The sequence below is a fragment of the Falco peregrinus genome, chromosome 4 (genome assembly GCF_023634155.1).
Source record: "Falco peregrinus isolate bFalPer1 chromosome 4, bFalPer1.pri, whole genome shotgun sequence".
Classification (NCBI taxonomy): Eukaryota; Metazoa; Chordata; class Aves; order Falconiformes; family Falconidae; genus Falco; species Falco peregrinus.
In genome coordinates, this window is record NC_073724.1 from 65106572 (window position 1) to 65129335 (window position 22764).

The 22764-nt window shown below is 41.3% G+C and overlaps 1 protein-coding gene across 1 annotated transcript in view; it reads left to right on the plus strand.

Annotated features, from left to right (window-relative positions):
• Positions 1-20726, plus strand: part of SLC15A1 (solute carrier family 15 member 1) — a 31219-nt gene extending 10493 nt beyond the window's left edge. Inside the window, exons 3-23 of the mRNA XM_055802900.1 lie at positions 713-797; positions 893-1034; positions 3597-3716; positions 3888-3987; positions 4265-4355; positions 6303-6386; positions 7527-7609; positions 8605-8691; positions 9671-9760; positions 11046-11090; positions 11194-11226; positions 11363-11451; positions 12582-12663; positions 14018-14140; positions 15483-15632; positions 16045-16094; positions 16691-16798; positions 16930-17026; positions 17463-17609; positions 18454-18561; positions 19852-20726. Of these exons, the coding sequence (XP_055658875.1) occupies positions 713-797; positions 893-1034; positions 3597-3716; positions 3888-3987; positions 4265-4355; positions 6303-6386; positions 7527-7609; positions 8605-8691; positions 9671-9760; positions 11046-11090; positions 11194-11226; positions 11363-11451; positions 12582-12663; positions 14018-14140; positions 15483-15632; positions 16045-16094; positions 16691-16798; positions 16930-17026; positions 17463-17609; positions 18454-18561; positions 19852-20040 (2103 nt within the window). The 3' untranslated portion in view covers positions 20041-20726. The remainder of the gene's footprint in view (positions 1-712; positions 798-892; positions 1035-3596; positions 3717-3887; positions 3988-4264; positions 4356-6302; positions 6387-7526; positions 7610-8604; positions 8692-9670; positions 9761-11045; positions 11091-11193; positions 11227-11362; positions 11452-12581; positions 12664-14017; positions 14141-15482; positions 15633-16044; positions 16095-16690; positions 16799-16929; positions 17027-17462; positions 17610-18453; positions 18562-19851) is intronic.
• Positions 20727-22764: the final 2038 nt, after the last annotated feature.

Genomic DNA, 22764 nt, shown 5'->3' on the forward strand with positions numbered 1-22764 from the left:
TACTTTTATTCCCTGTGTCTCCATGGCAAGAGGCACATCACAAGCTGCATGATGGTGCCTGTGGAGATGCCTATCGCAGTAGGTGAAGGCTCAGTAAATCTGGCCATGCCATTTTAGGTTAGGAGTGAAGTCAGTTCTATCAGCAAGTCTGAAGAAATGAAGGATTCTTCATATAGCAGAATATTTGTAAGGATGGGGAGCTTTCCCAAGATATTTAACTAAAATATTTAAAGGTTTATTTATGTGAACTGGAGCCATTTAAAAATAGCCCCGGGCTTCTAACTGGTGTGCTGTGGGGGTTTAGCATAGTGAGGTTTTTTTGTTAGGTCTGGGTTTTGAGTTTTTTAAAAAACATTGGCTTTTGACTTTATTTTTTTTTGTACCAGTCAAGATTGCTCTAAGGATTAGATGCTGAAGACTTCAAATGTTCATGGTGCAATGCTTGAAGGTCAAATATAGTATTGTTAAAGATCTTTTGCAACAGGCAGATAAGTGCGTAGAGCTCTGGGGACCAAGAGGGGAAAGTAAGAATTGCCTCTTGGTTCAGGTAAATCAGTGTCATTCCACAGAAGCCCATGCAGCCTCCTAACCCCTGGGTACCTACCTGCCCCCACAGAGTCTGCACTGAGCTTCCTCAAGCTTGCGGGTCGCAGTGAGCAATGTTAGTCTGTTGCACAGCTCTGAGCTCACACTGTATGTCTCTTGTCTCCAGCCAAGCTGCTTTGGCTACCCCTTGAGCATCTTCTTCATCATCATCAATGAGTTCTGTGAGAGGTTCTCCTACTATGGCATGCGAGGTATGTGCTGTGTCCTGCGTCTCCGCATGTGGATTACTGCTTACCCAGCCCTGACTTTGGTTTGTAACCTGTTCTTTTTGTTGTTCTTCCTACAGCGGTGCTAGTTCTGTATTTCAAATATTTCCTGCAATGGGATGACAACTTGTCTACAGCCATCTACCACACATTTGTCGCTCTGTGCTACTTGACACCGATCCTTGGAGCGCTCATTGCGGACTCTTGGCTGGGGAAGTTTAAGTGAGTCCTTCCTCTGAAGACAACCCAAAATCAGGAAAGCTCACCTGAGATCAGTGTTACTTAAACCATCACCTCAAGCAGCAGCTCAGAACAACAGCTTCAGAGCTGGTGCTGGCTACTCCAGGATTGTTTGTGGGTGGGGTTTTGTTTTGGTTCCCCCCCCCCCCCCCCCCCTCAAAATCTTGAGGTTTTAATTGATTTAGCTCAGACCTGAAACTGCCCTATGAGTTAACAAATGCTACGGTTCTCTAATTGGTTAAGGGTAGTAGCTTGCTTTCCAAGTATGGTGCATGTTTTTCCTTGCATCTGGGCAAAATGTAAGCTACACTGAGGGAAGTGTTTACCATGTTGTGAAAATAGATACTGGAGGTTATAATTACATTGGACTGCCTCTTTACCTGTTGCAGGTGGTCAATGAAATAGTGAAATGCTGTGTCATCTGGTATTAACTGGGACTTAGAATATGTTCTAAAGTATTCCATGATTGACTTGACAGCTCTGTAGGAGTTCTTACTGAGTTGCAACTCTTTCTCTCAGGGATGAATTCTGGGTTTTTACCTGTGCACTAGGTGCTTGGAGAAGTACCACTGAATGAAGGGCTTTGAAATGTAACCAAATTATTTCCAACAGCCTTGTCTTCTACTGTGTTGGCAGCCTCTGGGAGCCCAGGGCTGCAACCACTTTCAGGTGTGCTCTGGGGGAGCTGGTCTGATCAGTGCAGATCTACTCATTGCAAGTAGCTGGATATCTGGCAGACTGTAGCCTAAATATATTGCATAGTCACTTGTTTAGATGGTATGCTCTTTTTTTTTTTTTTTAAATATCTATTTTGGCTTCTACCCGGTTTATAAAGATAAAGCCCTGCTGACCTTGTATTCCCTTCCCTCTTGAACTTGTGTACACCAGTGCCACAAGCCCTTGGCCACCAGGCCCTTAACAGGAGCTCAGTAGGATGGCTCAGGGCTTGAAACTGGAACTCTAAGCTTGACAAGAAAAAAATGCTTTTGGAAAAGCTCTAAGATAGAGCAAGGTTCCATGAGGAAGGCTTAAATAGTATTTAATTTAAAAAAAAAATCTATGATGACAAGAGGAGGAGGTTACCCAAGCACCGTTAAGGACTTTATGGGGGAGACTCAAATCTTCTACAGCCCATGTAATTTGCGTAGTGTCTGCCAAGGAACATGCTGGGACCTGCTCATGTTAGGTGTGAGGTTCTTGAGGAAAACAGTACAGAAATCACCTTTTTCTTAATTGGGTACTATCTGTGCAGTGCCAACGATGTAAGTGGTGTCTTCCCAGCATGCTTATGAGCCTCACAGCTAAAAACCAGAGGCTTCTTTCCTGCTCAGCTCGGGTTTAACTTCAATTGGAAACTTTCTCCCAAGTTGTCAAGTAACTCTATGGAATCGCTATTAAGAAAGAATTTCTAATTTTTCTACTAAATAGCAAATTCACTGTTGCCTCATGTTGTGCGGGTTTTTACCCTACTACAGGGAAGAGCATTTTTCAGTCAGAGAAACCTTGTTCTAAAGTCAAAACCTGGTCAATGGAGAGTGGTGCTTCCTCTGTCCCTCTGGTATCAGGGTGCTCCAAGCTTGCTATACGGATCTCTTGCTTTTATCCAACAGATTCTGATTGTCCTAGGTCCTTGAGCCTTACCCTTCATTGTCATGGGCCACACTAGGTTTGGAACTTCTGCTGCTGCAAACTTAGAGTTTTAAATAATTTCACATCGCTGCACCCCACTTCTGCTTTTCCTCCAGACTGGAGATCTGGGTCTGTGCCTGTGGAATGGAGCCTCAGCCAAGGGAGAGGATGAACGTGGATTAAATTACAGTCATGTTCTCTAAGCTCCAACAAAGCTAGTATGGAGTATATTCTTACATAAAGAGGAGTGGACCATAAAGGCATGGGGGTGGGGAGTGATGATTACTTCCTGGGCACCTCCTGGCAGAGGAAAGCCTTCAGTCTGTCCTTTTTGGTGCTTCTCTGATCTGAGTTTCAAGATATCAGGATGTTGGTATGCTCACAGCTGTGTGTGGGGTAATACAGTTGTTCACAACAGTACTTTGGGGAGTTCCCATGCCTAAAGCAGATATTTTGGGTTTTGTTTTTTTTTTTACTCCTTGCAGGTAAAATATAAAAACAAAGGATGTTTAAACAGTATTAAAATCAGTGTAAATTGCATACTTTGCTGTTGTACAGCAGTTCATTTGAACTTCACCATATATGGAATATGATAATTACATTCTTGAGTTGGTTATTAAAAAGGCAACCACTGAAGATTTTTAAATATCTCATGGTGTGGTGATATCTACATTTCTCATCTTGCCTTGCTTAATTAAACAAAGCTTGCTAAAATAATAATAAAATAGTACAGAAATACTGTGACAGAGGTATGGGGACAGTAGCTTGTGATAAGTTGAGTCTATCTTGTCATCTGTTAATTATGCTTCTTTACTAAGCATCTTTGAATGAACAAAAAGTCAGCATTATCTGTGTCTGTATGCATGTGTGTAATGGTGTGAATATATCTAAAAATTTATCTTCTGTCTTTACCAGGACAATTGTCTCCCTGTCTATTGTCTATACAATTGGGCAAGCAGTCATGTCTGTGAGCTCTATAAATGACCTGACCGATCACAACTGGGATGGCTTTCCCGATAATGTATCGTTGCACATGTGAGTTGCCTTGTACATGAGTTTTTTTCCAGGTTGATAAAGGGTGGGACAGCTTAAGCCTTAAATTTACACTACTTGAATTTCAACTGTCTCGCAATCAGTCTCCTATGTACATTCTAAGTAAGAAAGCAAAGTGACTTTCTTCTATTTCTCTTTTGTACTTTGTTCCAGTGCTCTGTCCATGATTGGCTTAATCCTCATTGCACTTGGTACTGGTGGGATCAAACCTTGTGTGTCAGCATTTGGTGGAGATCAGTTTGAGGATGATCAGGTAACAATGTCTTTCAGACTATCAATCATACAGAGACCCTTACTAATGCTTAACTATTCTGACACTCTAATAATACACATATTTAGACATGTGCATTACTGCAGCGTTTCCTGAGTAGCTGAAGAAAGAGCTTAGATAACTATTTGTCTTGAACTGTGCAAACAGAGCTGCTGATTGCTCAATCCAGGCTGATCAATGTGGTTCTGGCTAACCCTTCCTAAACATCTTTTTGCTTTTGTGTGTTTTTGTTTTGTTTTTTTTTTCCCCTCTCCTGCAGGAAAAACAAAGAACTAGATTCTTCTCTATCTTTTATTTGTCCATTAATGCTGGCAGTCTCCTATCTACTATAATCACCCCAATTCTCAGAGGTAAGGCCACACCTTTTGTTTCTAAAGCAGGTAGGCATCAGTAAAGGACGAGTGCTGGATTACAGTACAGTTAGGTTTAAATGAATGGTCTGTTCTTTGACACCTTGTGGAGTTATCTGGCAGATGATCTTTAAAGTCTCTGTGTATGTCATTCAACTTCTCAGCCATGAGGTACTGTCAAAAAACAAGCCAGTTCAAGATCTGAATTGTCTTTAGCATCAGAAGTACTAGATCTGAAGAGACATGCTGAAGCCATCAACTTCTATGCCTAATGCATAATTCCATGGAGGTACCAGTGTGGCACCTCTTCCAATGCCTTCAAAACCATCTCACAACAGAGATGTGCTATTTGATGGGAATGGAAGGTGGGGAGAGCCCTCTGCTCTGGAAGTGGAGACTATTCTAAAGTGTGCTCATGCAAAGTACAGAAGCATCTATGCACATGAGAAGATGTTTACCCATGTGACAAAATAAATTATGTTCTCTGTGTGACAAAGTAAAATATGTTCTCCTTAAAGATATGAAAAAGTTATAAGTAGAAGATAAAAAAAGTAATAGTGTGATTCTAAACAATTCATTGATCCATATGTGTATGGATTTTCATGGCAAGCTTACGCAGACTGTGCAATATGGATGTGCTTGGCAGGAGTTTGAGGAAAGCTGTTTTTCTCAAAAGAAAGAAAACAGCATGTGAGTTCTGGAATAACCCTAAAGCACTGGGCTGAAATTCTGGCCTTTGGGTTTCTTGACTGGAACAGACTGTGTAAAGGCATTTTTAGATGTTTGCTTAATGCAAATTCTATCCTTTCCCAAGCTGGAAGAAGATGTGCATAAGGCACAATGGACAGTTTACTTCCATGCTGATACAGGGTAAGAACTGTCTTGGAAAACCAGACAAATTCAGCTGAGGAAAGTGATACCATTATGTCCTATAAAGGTTTAACCCAAAGGCTGACACAAATAAAGACAGACATTAATTAGCAGCAAACTAATTTTTTTTTTTTTCAAATCAAGCTCTAATCCTCCTGAGGATTAGAGGATGTTAGAGGAAGTATGGTGAAAAAGGTAATAATTCTGTTCTTCTTTTGCCTTTCCCCGTTAGTAGCTATGTCCACGCTCTGAGCACCATTCCAGGGTGTATGCATGAAGTCTATAAAGTCAAATCACTGACTACTGCCAGGGCAGGGCATGTGTGGTGTTTAAGAATTTTTTTTTTTCAGCAAGCTACATTTACTATGCTACTCAATCTTTGTTTATGGACTTGTCCTAGAACCCTAGTAATCTAGTTCCTTTCTCACCAAGAACGTGCATTTGATGTGCATTCCAGTAGCATTCTTCACTTCTTAGTGTAAAACTAAATGTAAATCTCCTACGAGGAGAGGCTGAAGGAGCTGGGACTCTTCAGCCTGGAGAAGAGAGGGCTCGGGGGGATCTCGTCAATGTACATAAATACCTGCAGGGAGGGTGCAAAGAGGACGGAGCCAGGCTCTGCCCAGTGGTGTCCAGTGACAGGACCAGAGGCAATGGGCCAAACTGAAACACGGGAGGTTCCCTCTGAACATCAGGAAACACTTCATCACAGTGAAGGTGATCAAGCACTGGCACAGGTTGCCCAGGGTGTGGTAGAGTCTCCATCCTCAGAGATGGTTCTGGGCAAACACCTGTTGGTGGTCCTGCTTGAGCAGAAGGGTTGGATCAGGTGACCTCTAGAGGTCCCTTTCCACCTTAACTGTTATGTGATATTTTTGAGATATATAATTCCCCTTTCCAATAATAAAAGGTAAGTTGGATACTGATCATCCACTCTGTCCACAATGTCAGCAGAGACGTTGGGGTTTTTTTTTCCCCCACTCTCTGAGTTAACAATGAATATGGAGAGCAGAAACCCCATGTAAAATACTGGCAGCGCTGACTGGGACTCTTATCCAATTCTGTTTCATACTTCAGCTCAAGAGTGTGGCATTCACAGCAAACAGCGATGTTACCCACTAGCTTTTGGTGTTCCTGCTGCCCTCATGGCTATCTCCTTGGGTAAGTGGAACTGTTTTCATCTTGCTGCTTCAGTTATAGACATGATTAAACGATAATGATCTCAGAATAATGAAAGTGGTAGAAATCTCCAGCTATCAAACTCTAACAATGCCTGATTGTTTCCACAGTTCTTGATTTGAACTTTTTTCTTAGGTGGGGTGGATTAAGCTGAAGTATTCACTTCTGCAGGGGAGGCTGATGTATTGGGACAGACAGATTGGGGCTGGGGAGAGGCACAAGTATACTGTTAAATTCTGCACATTATGTAACTTAATGTCTATATTTCTTGGACTATTGAGTTGTATAGACAAGGTCTTTTGGATGTAGTGAGAACCCAGAGAAAATGGGGGTTTTGGAAATTATCTGTAGTCCAGGGTAGCAAACAGTATAAGGTAACTGTCCCTGCACTGCAGAAACACCATACGGGTGTGTCAGTGTTTCTCAAACACCTGCATCTTCACTAGCTGCACTGTGGGTCACTCCCTGAGCCTTGCTGCTGCAGTACAAAGACCAAGAAGCCAGGGGGTGTCAGTATGTACCACAGCATCCCTCGTGGTCCTGGTCCTTCACCACCCAGGGTGGACCTGCAGCTACCAGTGACCCCATCGTGCCTGTGCACCCAACCCAGGGCAGATGGCAGCTGCGGGGGTTTGCCAGTGTCCCACCCTGTATGCAGGAGGGTGATGCCTGGGAACGTGCCTGGGTGTGGGAGCTGAGGACATCTCGGTGAGTCCTGCAGTTCAGGCAGAGCCTCGCATGTCCCTGCATGGTGTGAGCTGCACCAGCCTGGGCTCCTGAAGAGGAGCCTGCAAAGCTTTTCTAACCTGGTACAGCAAGGCCAGGGACAAGGTCCTAAGTGGTCTATGTTTTGACCATTCCTCAATTAAGCTAATGTTCCACTGAAGACTTACCCTAAGAATTTCCAGATTTAGTCCTTTGTCTTAAATAAAAGCAACCTGCTGATATTAATTTGATTTATTTTACTGTATGACGCCAGGCCAATAGGCAATTTCCCTGCTCCTTAGGAAGCTTATTCCCACCTGATGCGACTCCTTGACTGTTACAGTTTCCATACCAAATTATTTGCCCCTATTTTCCATGAATACTGAGTTGCTTTTGGTTTCTGTTTGCATATTGTAGTTGTGTTCATAACTGGAAGTAGAATGTACAAGAAAGTTCAACCTCAAGGAAATATAATGATTCAAGTTTCCAAATGCATTGGAGTAAGTATTACTTGTATTCCCAAAAACCTTGGCAGCAATTTTTAAAACTGTTCAGTGAACTTGCCTACATCGGAAATGTCTTACAATACAAGGGAAGCCTCTAAAGCTTTTTTACTTTTTTTCTAAGGCTTCTTATACCTCCAGATTTAGGCTGCTTTTTTATTTATCTACATCTTGGGTTTTAGATGAATTTATATGCAAAGGAAACAAAGCAAGGTATCAGTGATACGTAAGACCTTATTCCAGCTTCTGGGGATCATTCTTTCCTCATAATGGGGAGGTCAGGGGGGTGACATGTCAGTGCAAGCCTGCAAGGAAGGGAGCTCAGTCTGTATGGCCAGCACTGCACGTCCCAACTTTGCAGTGCCTCAGCTTTGAGATCAGGGATTTTGTCATTTGTGGTTGACTTCGTTCTCCACGCAGATCTGCCAGCTTGTTATAGCCCAGACCACTGCTTGTCCTGTAAGCACTGCCACAACCACAGCTCTGGATGAGACTTTGGCTGTTGCTCAGAGTGCTGCTTCCCCTAAGGCCCGGCTCAGCCTTGCATGTTACTCCATGCAGAAAGTCTTAGCAGTTCTTCAGGACTGTATCTGTGTATGTTCAGTCAAGGTATGAGGAATATTTACAAGATGCAGCTTCTCATAGTGACACGTACTGTTCAGCTCTGAAAACCTGTGCATAGGAGATTCTTCTGTTTGTTGTGGTACGTAAATCTGAAGTAGGTGCGTCTTCAAGTTCCTAACAGCAACCCACATTGAGAGCAGCTACTCCGAGCTCTCTGGTTCACCTAACCCCAGGAGCACACTCCACTGGATACGCAGTGTGAGGCCTTAAATGCAATTCCCTTAGATGTTTAGAGCAGTTAAGAGAAGCCAGTCACCTTTAGCACCCTCTCAGTGCTACAAACAGGAGTGTCATCTTTAATGACAAAACAGCTTATAGCACTTACAAATATTTGTAGTGCCATTAAACAAAATTCCGTCTCCTCTCAGTTTGCCATCAAAAACAGGTTTCGGCATCGCAGCAAGGAGTTCCCCAAGAGAGAGCACTGGCTAGACTGGGCGAGTGAGAAGTATGATGTAAGTACTGTGTGAGTGCTCCTCTGCTGTGACATCCCCTGATCCCCAGCCTCTCTGTCGGCTCTGATTCACTGCCTCAGGTGCTGGGCAAATAGTTTTGGGCCTCGATCATCCACAAGCTAATGGTCTGGCCAAACCTCAGTGGGCCTGGCAGGTCACCACCCCAGCGCCTGAAGGAGAAAGCAGAGCTGTGTGAGTTGGTGCTCTGTGTGATCATAGGCTGTCCAGGGACATTCAAGGGAGGTGAAGAAAAGACTAGGTCCCTTGTTGAACAAATACAAACACCTATTAGTTTTTGAGTTGGTAAACTAGCAAGCGCTATCCTTGTCAAATTTTTTTCTGTCAGGAGAATATACTGGGAAAAATGGACATAGTGTTGACTGTCATGGTTAATGCACAGGACCGTAACACTTGTCCTGGGATCAAACTGCAGAATTATGCTTAGGAATTTCAGCTTAAGTGGATGAACACTGTGCTGTATCCTCCCAGCCTCAGCACAAACTCCTTACTATGACTCTCAAAATCTTCTGTCCCACAGTCCCTGATCACATCCCTAGCCTCCTACGCACCCTGTCCTTTTGTCAAAGGCAGCACAAACCTTAGCATGCCCCCTTTGTTTTTCCTCTTGCCTATATGCATTTTTCATGTGTGCAAAGCATTCCTCAGGTACCTGTTGTTCAAACACCTCCTTCCTAGAAAAATAACGCAACGCTAAGTGCTAGATCTCATGCTGCCATCGGTATACATGCCAAGAGGCACAGGGGTCTCTGGTATCAGTGTCGCCTTTAACCAGTAGCCCTTCCCACACCCATAGCAGACCTTGTGCTTATTAACAGAAATCACCAGAAGTAACTGCAAGAAAAAGTTTGGAATGTGGGTAAACATCACATGATATGTCTCTACTGCAAACTGTAGTCTGCAACTGTCTCTTTTTTTTTTTTTTAACCAATTATTCCTCTTGTGTAATTCTTTGCTGCAGAAACGACTGATTGCTCAGATCAAGCTGGTGTTGAAGGTGCTTTTCCTTTATATTCCTCTCCCTATGTTCTGGGCGCTTTTTGACCAACAGGTAAAGTAGAAATTGGTGTGGTGATTAGAGCTGTACTATGTCACTTTACATACTCTGAGGTCACCAGACATAAGGTGTCTATAAGAGGGTGGAAAACAACTCTTTGCATATTCTTTGATCTGGTTGTAATGCAAAGGGATAGCTACAGAGTCATGTTAGTACAGGATGTTCTGTAGCCAGGGGAAAAGGGGAAACAGTTTATCTGGACGTACCCAGGACTGACTGAGTGGCTGAGGCCTCTTCAAATCTTTTATCAACCACGACTCAGAGGATAAAACAGTAATTTAAAAAGTATTCTTAATGCTTCTTCTGCTGTCATCTGTGAGATGAAATGTAGGGTCCTAGTGTAAATGCTGTGGAGAACAAGGGCTGAAATTACCGGAGTGCCAGTTTGCTTAACCACTCAAACATGTTACAAACACCTCGCACCTTAAAGCAGAAGTATAAGCCTGTGATTCTCATTCACTTGGTGGACTGGCTGCTCAGGACTCTTGAAAGCAGGATTTCATAGTGAAGTACTGGAGTATGACTTCAGGAGGGTGTCTCAGAGAACCAGGGGCTTGGAAGCATTATCCAAGGCAGGATACTGTAGGAAGTTTGATCCAGGTTGCCTAGATCGTGCTGCTTAAGACTAGTACGAGTGAGCAGTAGCTATCAGCATGACCTGATAAATAAAACCAGGCAACCTTGCTATGAAATTCAGCACTAAATACGCATTACATGAGTGATAACACATATCTTGGGCAGTACATCGCTGGTGGCTAAAGGTAAAAGATGCAGCAATGCACGTTCCTGTCTCACCCTGGGCTCAGGCTGGTCAGCCCTGCTTGACCAGGCTCTGGGCATGTTTTCTGGGCAGAAGGCTCAAGGCAGGTCCAGCCCTGGCTTGGCTGCGAGCTGCTGGGCTGTGGGAAGGAAGGATGGATGAGTCTGTGGTGTGGGGCACTCGGGCTCCGGCAGGCGGCACAAAGGCGCTTGGGTGGCTTCTGTGCACAGCACACGGCAGTGCTCTGCATGGGATGTCCCTGGCATCTCTCCAGCTAATCTCTGCATCTAAATTATTTTCCACTCTATTTCACAAAACTAGTAAATAAAGTGAAATGGGCCACAAGGATCACCTAGTTCAAATGTTTACATTGCAGGGTAAGAATACTCCTGTAGCAAGCTGGCTGTATTTTTATTGTACTGGGTATTTTTCCCCAACAATTTACTTATAGAAACAATTAAAGAGGTACTTTGGAAGATTGATTTACTGTGACATTTAACTTTCTCTTCTTTTGTTAAGGGGTCAAGATGGACACTGCAAGCCACAACAATGGATGGGGATTTTGTAGGTTACTTTTCATTGTTTTTTTTCTTTATTAAGATTTACTGTTCAGATTGGGTTTATTTGTTGTCATAATACTGAAATCTGTTTATTTTTTCTTCACCAGGGATTTATGAAGGTTCAGCCAGACCAAATGCAGGTACAGTAATCTGTCTGCCTATTCTAAGTACTTCCTAAATAGTATATATATTAAATTGCCCTTCATTTAAAAAAAAAAAAAGAAAAGACTTTAGAAAAATACTTCTTTTTTCTCTTCTTATGTTCATCTTCAACAGACTGTGAATCCCATCCTGATTATTGTAATGGTCCCAGTTGTAGATGCTGTGGTTTATCCTTTAATCAAGAAATGCAAGATCAATTTTACGTAAGTTGATGTACTTGCCTGACTTCAGCAGAGCCTCATTTTAGTGGTTTCTTTAAACTGCTCTTCCAGCCATAATGTAACAAAAGCAAGCATTCAGCTAAGAAGAAAATAGTAATGCATTTAATGGGGCTAATATTTTAAAGAAATAGGTGAGAACCTATTTGTAAAGTAACAATATTTTCCAGTTATGGGCAAAATCTTTTGATTGCAGAAGAAATGCTATTTATTGTTTTCCACTTCCACCAAGTCTGCTCCCTCTCCCTCCCAAAGTATACCAAGTAGAAATACGATATAAATCCTCAGTGTTAAGCTGAGACACATACTACCTGAGACAAGATATGTTTCCTCTTCAGTCCCAGTGAGGAGTCTGGCTTGCTGGGTACTTCTAGGTGTAGCTTCAGAGGGGATTTGCACATTATTTTAACCGTTGATAATGAAGCAGCTAGCGGTTGCAAGTTGGAGAGGGAGAAGTTCTTAAAACAGTTTTTATAGGGCTAAGATGCAATGCTGTTTTTCCATCTACTTATGAAAAATTGAGGGCATGTGCTGTGCTGGAAACAGTCATTCATTTGTGGACACTATATCTGACCAACGATGCCATAAATAAAATATCTACCTTAAACTTACCTTTACAGTGTAGCTGAATGTCAGTAGATGTCCCCTAATTCAACACATTTCCCTGCCTCTTTATTCAATATTATTTTGATTTGAACATAGCAATACAGACACAAGATGATTACCCCCTTTTAAAAAAGGCATAACTTCTGGTCTCTTTGTTGTTTTAAAGCTAACAACCATACTGAATTGCTGTGGGGTTTTTTCTACCTGCAGATCAGACTTTTTCTGCAGAAACCTAATATGTTCAGTCAATGTTTAAGCCCAGCAGATGCCAAGTAACAAGTTATTACGGTGCTGCAGGAAAGACGTATTTCCCGGTAGTATAACTATGAATGTAAAGGTACCCAGCTTAGCAGAACGATTTCTGTAACAACATCAGCCCTTCAAATGGTGTTAATGTGCTAGTTGTGGCCACTTGAGTTTCCCACTGTGGAAAGGAAACAACTAACAGCTGAACCTCTTGAATTAATATTCGTTTCAACACTCACATACATGTTTTGTTGTTGTACTAGGCCCCTGAGGAAGATCACTGTCGGTATGTTCCTTGCATCTTTGGCTTTTGTTGCTGCGGCCCTTGTGCAAGTGGAAATAGATGTAAGTTCAGCCACATGCAAGTATTTCCCATTATTATTTAGTTGTTAATACAGAACAAATTGTGTTTAAGAGGAAAATAAGCCAAGATTCCTAAATATGAAACCAAGCATAGGAGTACAGAAGTGAAAGGAGGGAAACCTGAAGTATATTGCAATAGTGTGATCAGCATAATTTAACTAGTTATGAACACAATCCTGCAAAACATCTCATCTGCGATTGACATCAATCACATGTTAAAAGGCAAACTCGGGTCTCTAAACTGAGATTAAAAGCTGGAAACCATATCTCTGATCTCTTCTGATGTTTAAACTGGAGGTGAAGTGTGACATCACAGCATCGGCAGAGACAATACCTGCCTAAGGCAGGATTCATCACATCTAACTCTCCTTGCCCCAAAGGGAGGTGTCATGCCTGAACCAGATAAAGGTTTCTCCTGTAGCTGGACTGTCAGTCACATCTCTGGGAGGTGATCCGTAGCATCCCAAGATCTGAAGAGCTATCTAGTGGTGCTTGCATGCCTTCATGGTGCATGAAGACAAGATGTTCCACTCTTAAATAGCTTTAGTTAGGAATGAGGAATTCTGTCCTTCATGCCTGGGTCCAGCAGTGAAACAAACTTTATGCTCTCAACTCTGCCACTTGAAGTTGTCAGTAAAGGGTCTGGCCTTCAGCTGGTATAGACTCATTCAGGCTGTCTTCCTGCATGCCGTGTTCAGAGGGGCAGAGCTGTGCGTGCACATATACTAGCATCGAGCAGAAGTTTCATCAAGGCTGGTAACTTCCCAGACTGTTGCCCAAAAATCTCCTGCAGAAAGGTAAAGACGGGCCTGGTTTTGTTGTATGATGTACCTAAAGAGACTGAAGCAGACAAAAGTATAGGAAGTGAGGAAAGCAGATGCAGCTTTGCAGCTCTTGATGCTCTACGAGAACAGAAGCCATTTGTTGTTAGATCTAGTGGGAAGTGGAGTTCAGTTTTTCTGGGCTATCGCACAAGGCGGTGCCTATATATGCTTCTGTCCAGTTCAGCTGCAGCAGGGCTGGGGAGCAATGAGTCAGAATGGGGTACCAAACTTCCCAGTTTGGAACCCAGGCAGCCATAGGATGCGGGAAAAGCCCGTTTCTTGCTACCAAGGCCACTTCGCAGTTCGGCAGCATGCTGCAGGACATGATCAAAGAGGAACCATGCCTGGCTGTGAAGTAACAAACACCAGTATTGAAGTCGCATCCCTCATACAATCACAGATCATCAGGAAAACGCTAATCTTTATCATGAGATAATTAAGATCACAGCAAATGTAGTACTTTTTCCATGTGACTTAAGATAGGGCACTGATTTTTTTTTTCTGTCCTACAGAAAACTCTTCCAGTTTTCCCTGCCGCTGGGCAATCTCAAATCAAAATAGTAAATCTAGGTACTGATGGTGCAACAGTTGAGTTTGGACATCTTCAGAATGTCACTGTAAAGCCTATGGAGTCAGTAAGTAAGGGGACATGGGGAATAGCAAGTTAAACAAATTTAACAGAGTAAGTAAAGATAGTTCTTAACAAACTGATTATTTTCTAGTTTTCCTCTATTAGTTTTAAAGACTTTTTTTTTGTGTTGTGGAATGAATGATTACTGAAAACACAGTGAACGAAGAAATGGTAATTATTTCAATCTTCTAAGTATACTAGTTTGTCTTGGTGAGTTTTTTTTTTTTTTTAAGAAACTTAATAGTTAGTTTGAACTAATTGAAAACTTCACTCTCTCTAAAAAGGTGTCATTTCTTAACAGCAAGAACACTCCTTATTTCAATAGAAGTCCATTCAGCTCTAGTAAGCCACTGCTCTTACTGTGAGTGATCACTTGAACAGGGAGCTTTTTCTGTGGCTACATCGCATACACTAAGCTTCAGATTTTTCTGTCAAAGAATCTTTTCAGATTCTACTACAGCACAACTTTGATAGCCCTATTGACAGGAAAATGTAGTGCAGCTGATGGACATTTTTAATAATGGATATTAGGAGGTGTGTTCTCTGATAGCCTGCAGTCCTGTTTCCATGTGAGGCAAACCTGGAGGAGGATGGAACAGGGTTTCTCCTCTGAAATGGGAACTGAGCTGTGAGGAGAAGATAAGGGCACTCAAATTGTATGCTGATGTGGTATTGATATAACCATGGTGCATACCTGAAAATGAAGGGTGTAAAATGCTCCACTCACTACTATAGACATCTTAAAATGCATTTCATAATCCAAAATATCTGGATTATAATACTATAAAACAAAAGGGTTATTTTAGTGTTTTAAGAACTTTTTAATTAATGTTTGAAGTATTTTTTGCAGATGAAATGTATTTAGAATATTTAAAACACATCCCAGTAACAGTCACTCCTATTATGCTGAAACCATAAAGATGCAGCTTACGCTTGCCTCTCTGAGGCGATATTGCTATGTGGAAAATGCTGCATCTTAACTTATGCTAGTACTGCTTCTGTAGCTAAACAGAATGTTACTTGGTGGTAAGTCTAGTTTATCTGGAGCAAGAAATACACAGGAAAATATAACAGCTGTTCCATAATGCTTGTGGGAAGCTCATGTTACTTGGAAGCTTGTGTAACAAAATAAATTATTAAAAAAATAATGATCACATGAAACTGGTGCTTTGTGTAGAAAACCTAACAAAAAATGAAAGTGAGGAGATGCTTCTGTTCTCTGGCACTTCAGAAGTAACACGTGTAAACTTCTGACCACCCCCGCCCTGAGTCCATAATACTCCATCAAAGATGCAGACAAATATGCAGTTGCATAGAAATTCATAGCAATTTGTTTGTCTTTGTAGACGGGCTACATAACTTTTGAGACTTCTCAGTTGCAATCACTAAGAGTAATTTCTGGAAATAAAACTAAAGATGAAGTTCTCAACTTGCCAGGGGAAAACCGTCACACTCTTGGAGTTAAAAAAACTGCAACTGATATTGTTACTCGATTGGTAAGTCTGATTAATTCCCAAGATATACATTAATATCTTGACAGCTGTCTACATGGGGGGTGTGTGAAGCTGAGAGAACAAGCTCTGGGTAGCTGTTCCCTTTTTCTTTTCTGTCTCTCCCTGTCTCTGCTGTACCAGTGAGACTGGTGAACTGTAGAGAGCAGCAGAGCAGGGCAGGATGGTGTGGAATTACCAATTTAGTGTTTAGCTTGACAGTTACCCTTTAAACAAGACTTAAATGTGTGGTTGTACAGTGTCTTCTAGTAGACATTTATCCTAGCAGGATCCTAAAAGGGAACGTCTGCAGTCTCTCTCGCCCTGAAGCCTCTGTTAATTCTCATGCTACGTAATAGTGCATTTAAGCTGTTCGCTGACGCCAACAAAGTATCTTGATAATGGTCTCTTCTTCCAGCTGTTCGACAATGTCGTATCAAAACCGGAAGAAGGAAATAATCTCATCAGGTAGAGTTTGTTTTATTCCTAAATTTTGGCAGTAGTGTGACTGTCTTTTCAATCTGCCTCTTAGGTGGACTCCTCTTGCTTAACATAGTTTTCTATACTGTAGGAGCTCTGCACTTTCTGGACACTTCACTTGATGTTTAGGGGGTGTAGGAATTTCTAGGGCACAATTAATCTAAACCATCTCACGCATACTTTGGGTATAATTAGCTAGAATTGGAAGTGTATGTTTCACTGTTGTCTAGACTTTTTTTTTCGTAGACGACAAACACAGATTGTATATCTATATATCCTTTTTAATCTTGAGTAAAAAGTATCCTACTACTTCTCTGCTTTTCTTCATCTCCCATTTGCAGATGCATTTGTTGCTGGTTGTAGTAGAGGCTTGCTTTTAACAGTCTCCTAAGCAGGCAGTGGGCTGACATGAGTCTAGCTTGCTTTTTGCATTAGCCCCACTTTAAGAAATCTAGAGTTCTTTCAAAAATGAAAGGGGAAGACCTGATCCTTATTATGCTGCCAGTATATAATTAAAAGCAAAACCTGTATTCTTTGACTTAAGAGTATTTTGTTTAGCATTTCATCACCCTTGCATTTTAAAGGTTAATAAACAATTTTCCTGATACTGTTAATGTCACTATGGGTGACACTTCTTTTGGAGCACTGATGACCTTTTCTGCCAGTAATTACACACTCTTTCCAGGAGGAAGGTAAGCATTTTCCTTACCCTAATTTAACCACTAAAGAGACACTTTTCCTTGGGAAAAGGACATAGAACTCTTACTTTATATATACACACAGTTGTCTATACCTGTGGTCTAAACTGTGTTTTTTCTTTCAGAGATGACAACATTACGGTTATTACAAATTCAGCCAAATGTTCAGTTACTTCAAAGGCATTTGGATTTGGCAGTGCCTATACAATTGTACTTAATGAGGTAAGTTGCCAGTGCTGTTGGATGGACAATACAGAATTACTTTTTCATGCCAATATTTTCTTCCTAATTAGAATAACATCTGTAGAATTATCCCTCTTGACCTTAATTGTACACATGATAGAATTTTGGTATATTTAACAGAACATGAAACCATTGTTAACTATAAAAATAATGATGGGTATGATAACATAATGCAAGAATTCATGTTAACTACTAATAGCCTTAAATCTCTAGCCCTGTTAGACACTAAGGATTTGCATGAAGTCTGCGGTCAAATTACTACTTTTAACTAGTTATGCAATGCCTCATACACAGTATTTCTTATTTACCCAGAACTTTGTGCATATATGATTATAGAGGTGATATAAACTGCTTAGAGTGCCTTTAGTGTACAGACTCCTTATCATTGTTCCTAATGCACTATTTTAATTTCTAGTGTATTGGAGACACTCTTAATTTAGTGTATTCTGAAGATATCCCACCCAATACAGTTCATATGGCTTGGCAGATCCCTCAGTATTTTATTCTTACGTGTGCAGAAGTAGTCTTCTCTGTCACTGGGCTGGAGTTTTCCTACGCACAGGTAGGTCTTGCTCTTCAGAGCTCTCATTTGTGTTAAGAATCCTGGTACAAATGAAGATCTGTGATCTATTGTTTAAGTGGTGGCTCTGTATTGCTGCTTTGCCTGAACAATTATGCCCTTCAGAGCTCCCTAGCAGGACTATAGGCTGATGCAAGTTGGCCTTGTTTCACTAGCATTCAGTGTTCTCCATGAGGCTATCCTGAATTACATCATTTGAAGACTTGAACCCCTAGGCCTGCAATCTCCTTCTCACATGTGACTTTCCATTGAAAATAAGTGGAACTGTACCGCTGCTGTAAAACGGAACTGGAGAGCCCTCAAATATAAAGGGAACAAGTACTGATACCTTATCTCCACACCAGTTTCCTCCACACAGTCTTTAGCAGCAGTTTAATTATACGCTTCTCATTCGTTTGTCTTCCAACGCCAATATGTTATTAGCTGCGTGTATTTCTTCCCTTAATTCTCAGCCTATAAACTACAGTGACAGGAATGTTGTAAGATGTGTTTTGCTAGACTATGATGCACTCAACTTCTTCATTTAATGTGTACCTTGTGTTACTGACATGCAAAACGTGCCTGTTAGTTACTCTAGTGTGTACGAAGTAAAAGCTGTTACAGCTGGTACTGGTCATCTCTTGTTCCTCAAAGCCTTCTCCAGGCCTTCTCAGTTCTCTAGCAATTTTTAATTAAAACCAAACAAAACCACCACCAACAACCAACCAAGAAATCATCCTCCCACCCCGTGAGAACCAATGCTTGTTATAATGCAAAGAATGCAGTGAACATCAGAAAAGAAGTGATAGCAATATCTGACTGAAACTTGAGTGTCTTACTTCTATAGGCTCCTTCTAATATGAAGGCAGTGCTGCAGGCAGGATGGCTGCTGACAGTGGCTGTCGGTAACATCATCGTTCTTATCGTGGCTGGAGCATCCAAACTCAGTGAGCAGGTACGCACACAAGCGATCAGCATGCTGTTGTATTACACTGTGAGAAAGCAGCTCTAATCCTGGGGGACAGGTCATGGCTGATAATCCACAACAACTTTTGAACATCAGCATTAATGCTGGATTTGCTTATAACTGGAACATAGGAAGTCAGTTTTGGCTACAAGTGTACCAGTCAGCTGTAGAACTACTGCATGACTGAATAATCTTACTGGAGTATGTAATGGAGTTATAAATCTTCATAACCTATCTGGATTAAAACCAGTGTTGAAGGCTGTGACAACAGGGTTCTCCTGGAGCCTCTTCTAAAGTTTCTGTTGGTCTTTGTCCCCAGCAGGTGTATGAATGTGTACACACACAGGCAAAAACTTAAACTTTAAACCTTTGAGGAAGTATTTTTTACCTCCCTTATCTGTTGTTTGCCATTCTTAACTCAGGCTCCTTTGATTGCAAAAATCAATTTCTAGCATCTTTACAATAACTTCTCATAGTGTGGAAAGGCTGCAGACTTCTGGGCTGAAACTCTAGACTAATGAGATTTAAAACCTACCAAAATTCTGTTCACTGCTAATGAACCTTCACCTGTGTAACTCAGCCTTCCCTTTTGATGCTGTTGGTTTCAAAGCTTATTCTTTAGGGCATAAAAGCTTTGGTTCTCCTGGCAAAGAGCAGTTGGACGGATGCTCTTAGGCTACTAGTGGCACTCCCTAATGAATCAAAATGGTATCTGAGAGAGGGAAGAGCCTGGCTTTGCAAATGGTCTGGCAGTCCTGCTTTCAGCTAAATTAACCAGAAAGAGCATGAAACGAAGCTGTTGAGGCTTTTCAGGTGGAGTAGGCAGCACTCTGAAGCTGGAGTTCCTGGTCTTGATTTCTGCCCAGATTTGTGGTCAGTAGAATTTTTTTTTTTTTTTTACTGCTGACCTAAGTGAAAGCAGGATCACTGCCACCCTGGTTTAAAGTGAGATTACCTGACCAAAAGGAGGGGCTGAGTTTCCTTTTCAGTCTTTCGGTCCATTTGCATGCCTCCAGGAAAAGGGTATTGTAGAACTCTACAGCATTTATAGAACTTTTGTCTCTTTAATGAAGACAGAAGTGCTGAAAAGGCCTCGATTCTGAGTTGCTTAAATATGTATTATATACACCTAATACTTAATCCTTTAAGTCATATGACACTTGTTATGTATGCTCAGTTTCACATTTTGGATTAACTTCATTTCTTGCAAACAGTAAAATAGTGTAACTCTTGAGGAATGAATACTGATGGATAACTTAAACTTTTTTTTTTTTACAGTGGGCAGAGTATGTACTATTTGCTGCCTTGCTGTTGGCAGTTTGTATCATTTTTGCTGTCATGGCTTATTTTTACACCTATACTGATCCAAATGAGATTGAAGCACAACTTGATGAGGAAGAAAAGGAACAAGTCAAAAAGGACGAATATGTCTATGAAACCCAAGCTGAGGCTGTCTCTCAGATGTAAGAGGTGTATTCAAAGAGTAAATTATGGAATTCCATTAACTATCCCTGCACTAAGAGGAATCGGGGTATCAGTAACACCTCTGGATAATATATCTCATGGGAGAAGTTAAGAAAAACTGTTTAACTTAAAATGCAGCCTCTCTTAGGAAGCAAAAGGAAAAGGTTAGTCTCTCGTCTCCTGAACATGGTCTCCTGAAGAAACTCCAGCAGAATTTGCACTTTTAATGTACCTCAGGCTTAAATACCAGAGCATTAAAATACTGAGATTGCACTACTGGACCCTGTGAAAAGATGTATTTTTATACTGCATTTCAATTTTATATCATGAAAGAAACAAGTATTGCCAAGAAATACTAATCACAAGCCAAGCTGTCTGCGTAACCCCTTTAACCTCACTGTTACTTGAAAGCAGCAGGTCACATGTGCCTTAAATTCTTTTGTACTTCTTTATGGATAATGGGAGCAAAGCTCTGGCATTGCTCGGGTTAAAATGCTGTCTATGTCCAAATTACTGCCATGTGGAACACGTGTTGTAATATAATGCTTTATGTGCCTGTTAACTACCCATTTAACTCCTGTGATGTTTTTAAATTAAATATATTAATGAGGTCTCCACTCAGGTAAACAGACAATGGCAAATGATGTTCAGAACAGCAATAAAAATTGTGTTGTACCAAAATAATAGAAGTTGTGTAAGATTATGATTTACAGTTGCATGTTAACAAAACTTGAGACTACCTCTCTGCTGCCTCTTCATGTGTGCTCCACCACTTGAAGCTAGTGGACCAGTGTCAGTCTTCTCTATCTTGATATACCTGTAGCATCCATCACATTTATAGTAGGGAAGACTAAATTTTGCTGCTTAACAAGATTCTGTAGCCCTGTGGATTACGTTATGGAGTACTAGTGGTCTGCATGTTGTTTTGGGAATTCCTGTACTCTGATCCACATCCTATGCTCTTTCTAGCAGCTGGCTTGGACTCTCTGGCCCTTCCTCTAGCCTGGCCAGACTTAAGACTGCTTTAATACCTGGCTCTCAGTACCCCTATCCTATTTTACAGCAAGTCCAGCTTGATATTTGTAAGCTCTCCCACATACACACATATTCAAGCAAGGTGCATGTTTCTGGTACTGCAGATGCATGGGCCCCTGTGTCCCCTGGTTCCCACTCCAGTTGCTGGCACTTAAACTTCTCTGTGCACATAAATAGAGTCCCTCGCCCATGAAAACAGTTAGAAATGGAGTTTGCTTTTTACCTGTGTACCAGTAAGTCCTGTACCCCATAGGCAGTAACCCCTATGGGTCTCTAAGGTCATCTGGGGAGAGCCTTTCCCATGGATTCAAGATGCTGAGGAGGGTCTCCTGGGAGCAGCCCCAGGAGGAGCTGGCTTACCACCCTCCTTTGAGGAACTAAGGTGGGTTTGCACCAGCTTTACTTGTGGTAGACTACAAGCCTTTACTTTGCCATGCAAGTTAAGCAAAATGAATTCTCTTAACTGTATCCCTACAGGATGGTGCATTCTGTCTATTATTTTGCCCATATTAGGTAAAATGTTTGTTTAGCATTTTAACATCTTTTTTCCCTTTGAAATGCAGGTCACATGTCTATTTTTCATATAAGATGTTGGAAGTTAGCACTTTAGCAAGCCCACTAACTTGTCTACCACGTGGATGGATGTGTTTTATAGGTAGAAAGCCACTAATGCTGTAAAATTAGATGGGAAAGCTTTCTGATGATGAAAAACCAAACTTCCCCCACTCTTCAGCCTTGTAAGGTAGCATGGAGACAGTTGTATGTCTTTTTATCTTATTTTCAACAGAGATTGAAGTAATTAAAGTTAAAATATCCATGTGCCGGTTCATCCAAAATTTGATGTGAATAAAACCAGGGAACCTTGCACAGACACCTGGGTAGCTCTTGTCAGTATTGCTGTCACCGTCTCTAGAAGCCCTGTGCAAGGAATTAGCGTTTGGGCTGGAATTCAGTGTTTTCAGTCCCTTAGTTCTGAGGATTAAAGAGGTAATGTTAACCTCTGAATCTGAGAGTGTTTAGTTTTGGATGCTGCTGTCTAGACTACCAGACTGCTGAGAGGGTCTTCTGCATATCTTTTTCTGTTACAGAGAAGATACCCTCAAATCAATCAAATTAACAGTTGATCATTCTAATTTCAGTTCTTACTTAAACAAACAAAAACCTTTTAAAAAAAAAAGCAAGTGTGCTGAATTATGAACGCCTGTTCTAGCAAGCAAATCTGTCCAGGTAGATAAAGCAATGTGTATGTCTGTATGCTTAGTAATACTACAGATATACTGTATAGCTGCCATGTTTTTTCTACTGCTCGTTAGCTCAACCTAATGACACTTGACTTAAAAGTGTTCACAGTTAGATTCTCTGAACTACATGAATTCAGTCCCTGCCATTTGCTGTTCTTGAAAATGGGCCTGTGAGCAGCACAATCCTTCCAAAGGCTTCTCTGTATTTTTAGGCAAATATCTGTATAAAGTTGTTGGGTTTTTTTAAGTTCCTAGGATAAAATTCCTGGAAGAAATTGCAAGCCACCTATACATGCTGTTACCCTACAAATTACTTTTACATTTTTCATCCATGACTTGACACAGTGCTTTATCACTGATCATCTTGCAGATGTTAAAATATTGATAACAAAATAAGTGGGTCATGCCTTAAAGGGTGAGAGAGAGACAAATAATCGAAGAAAGGGGAAGT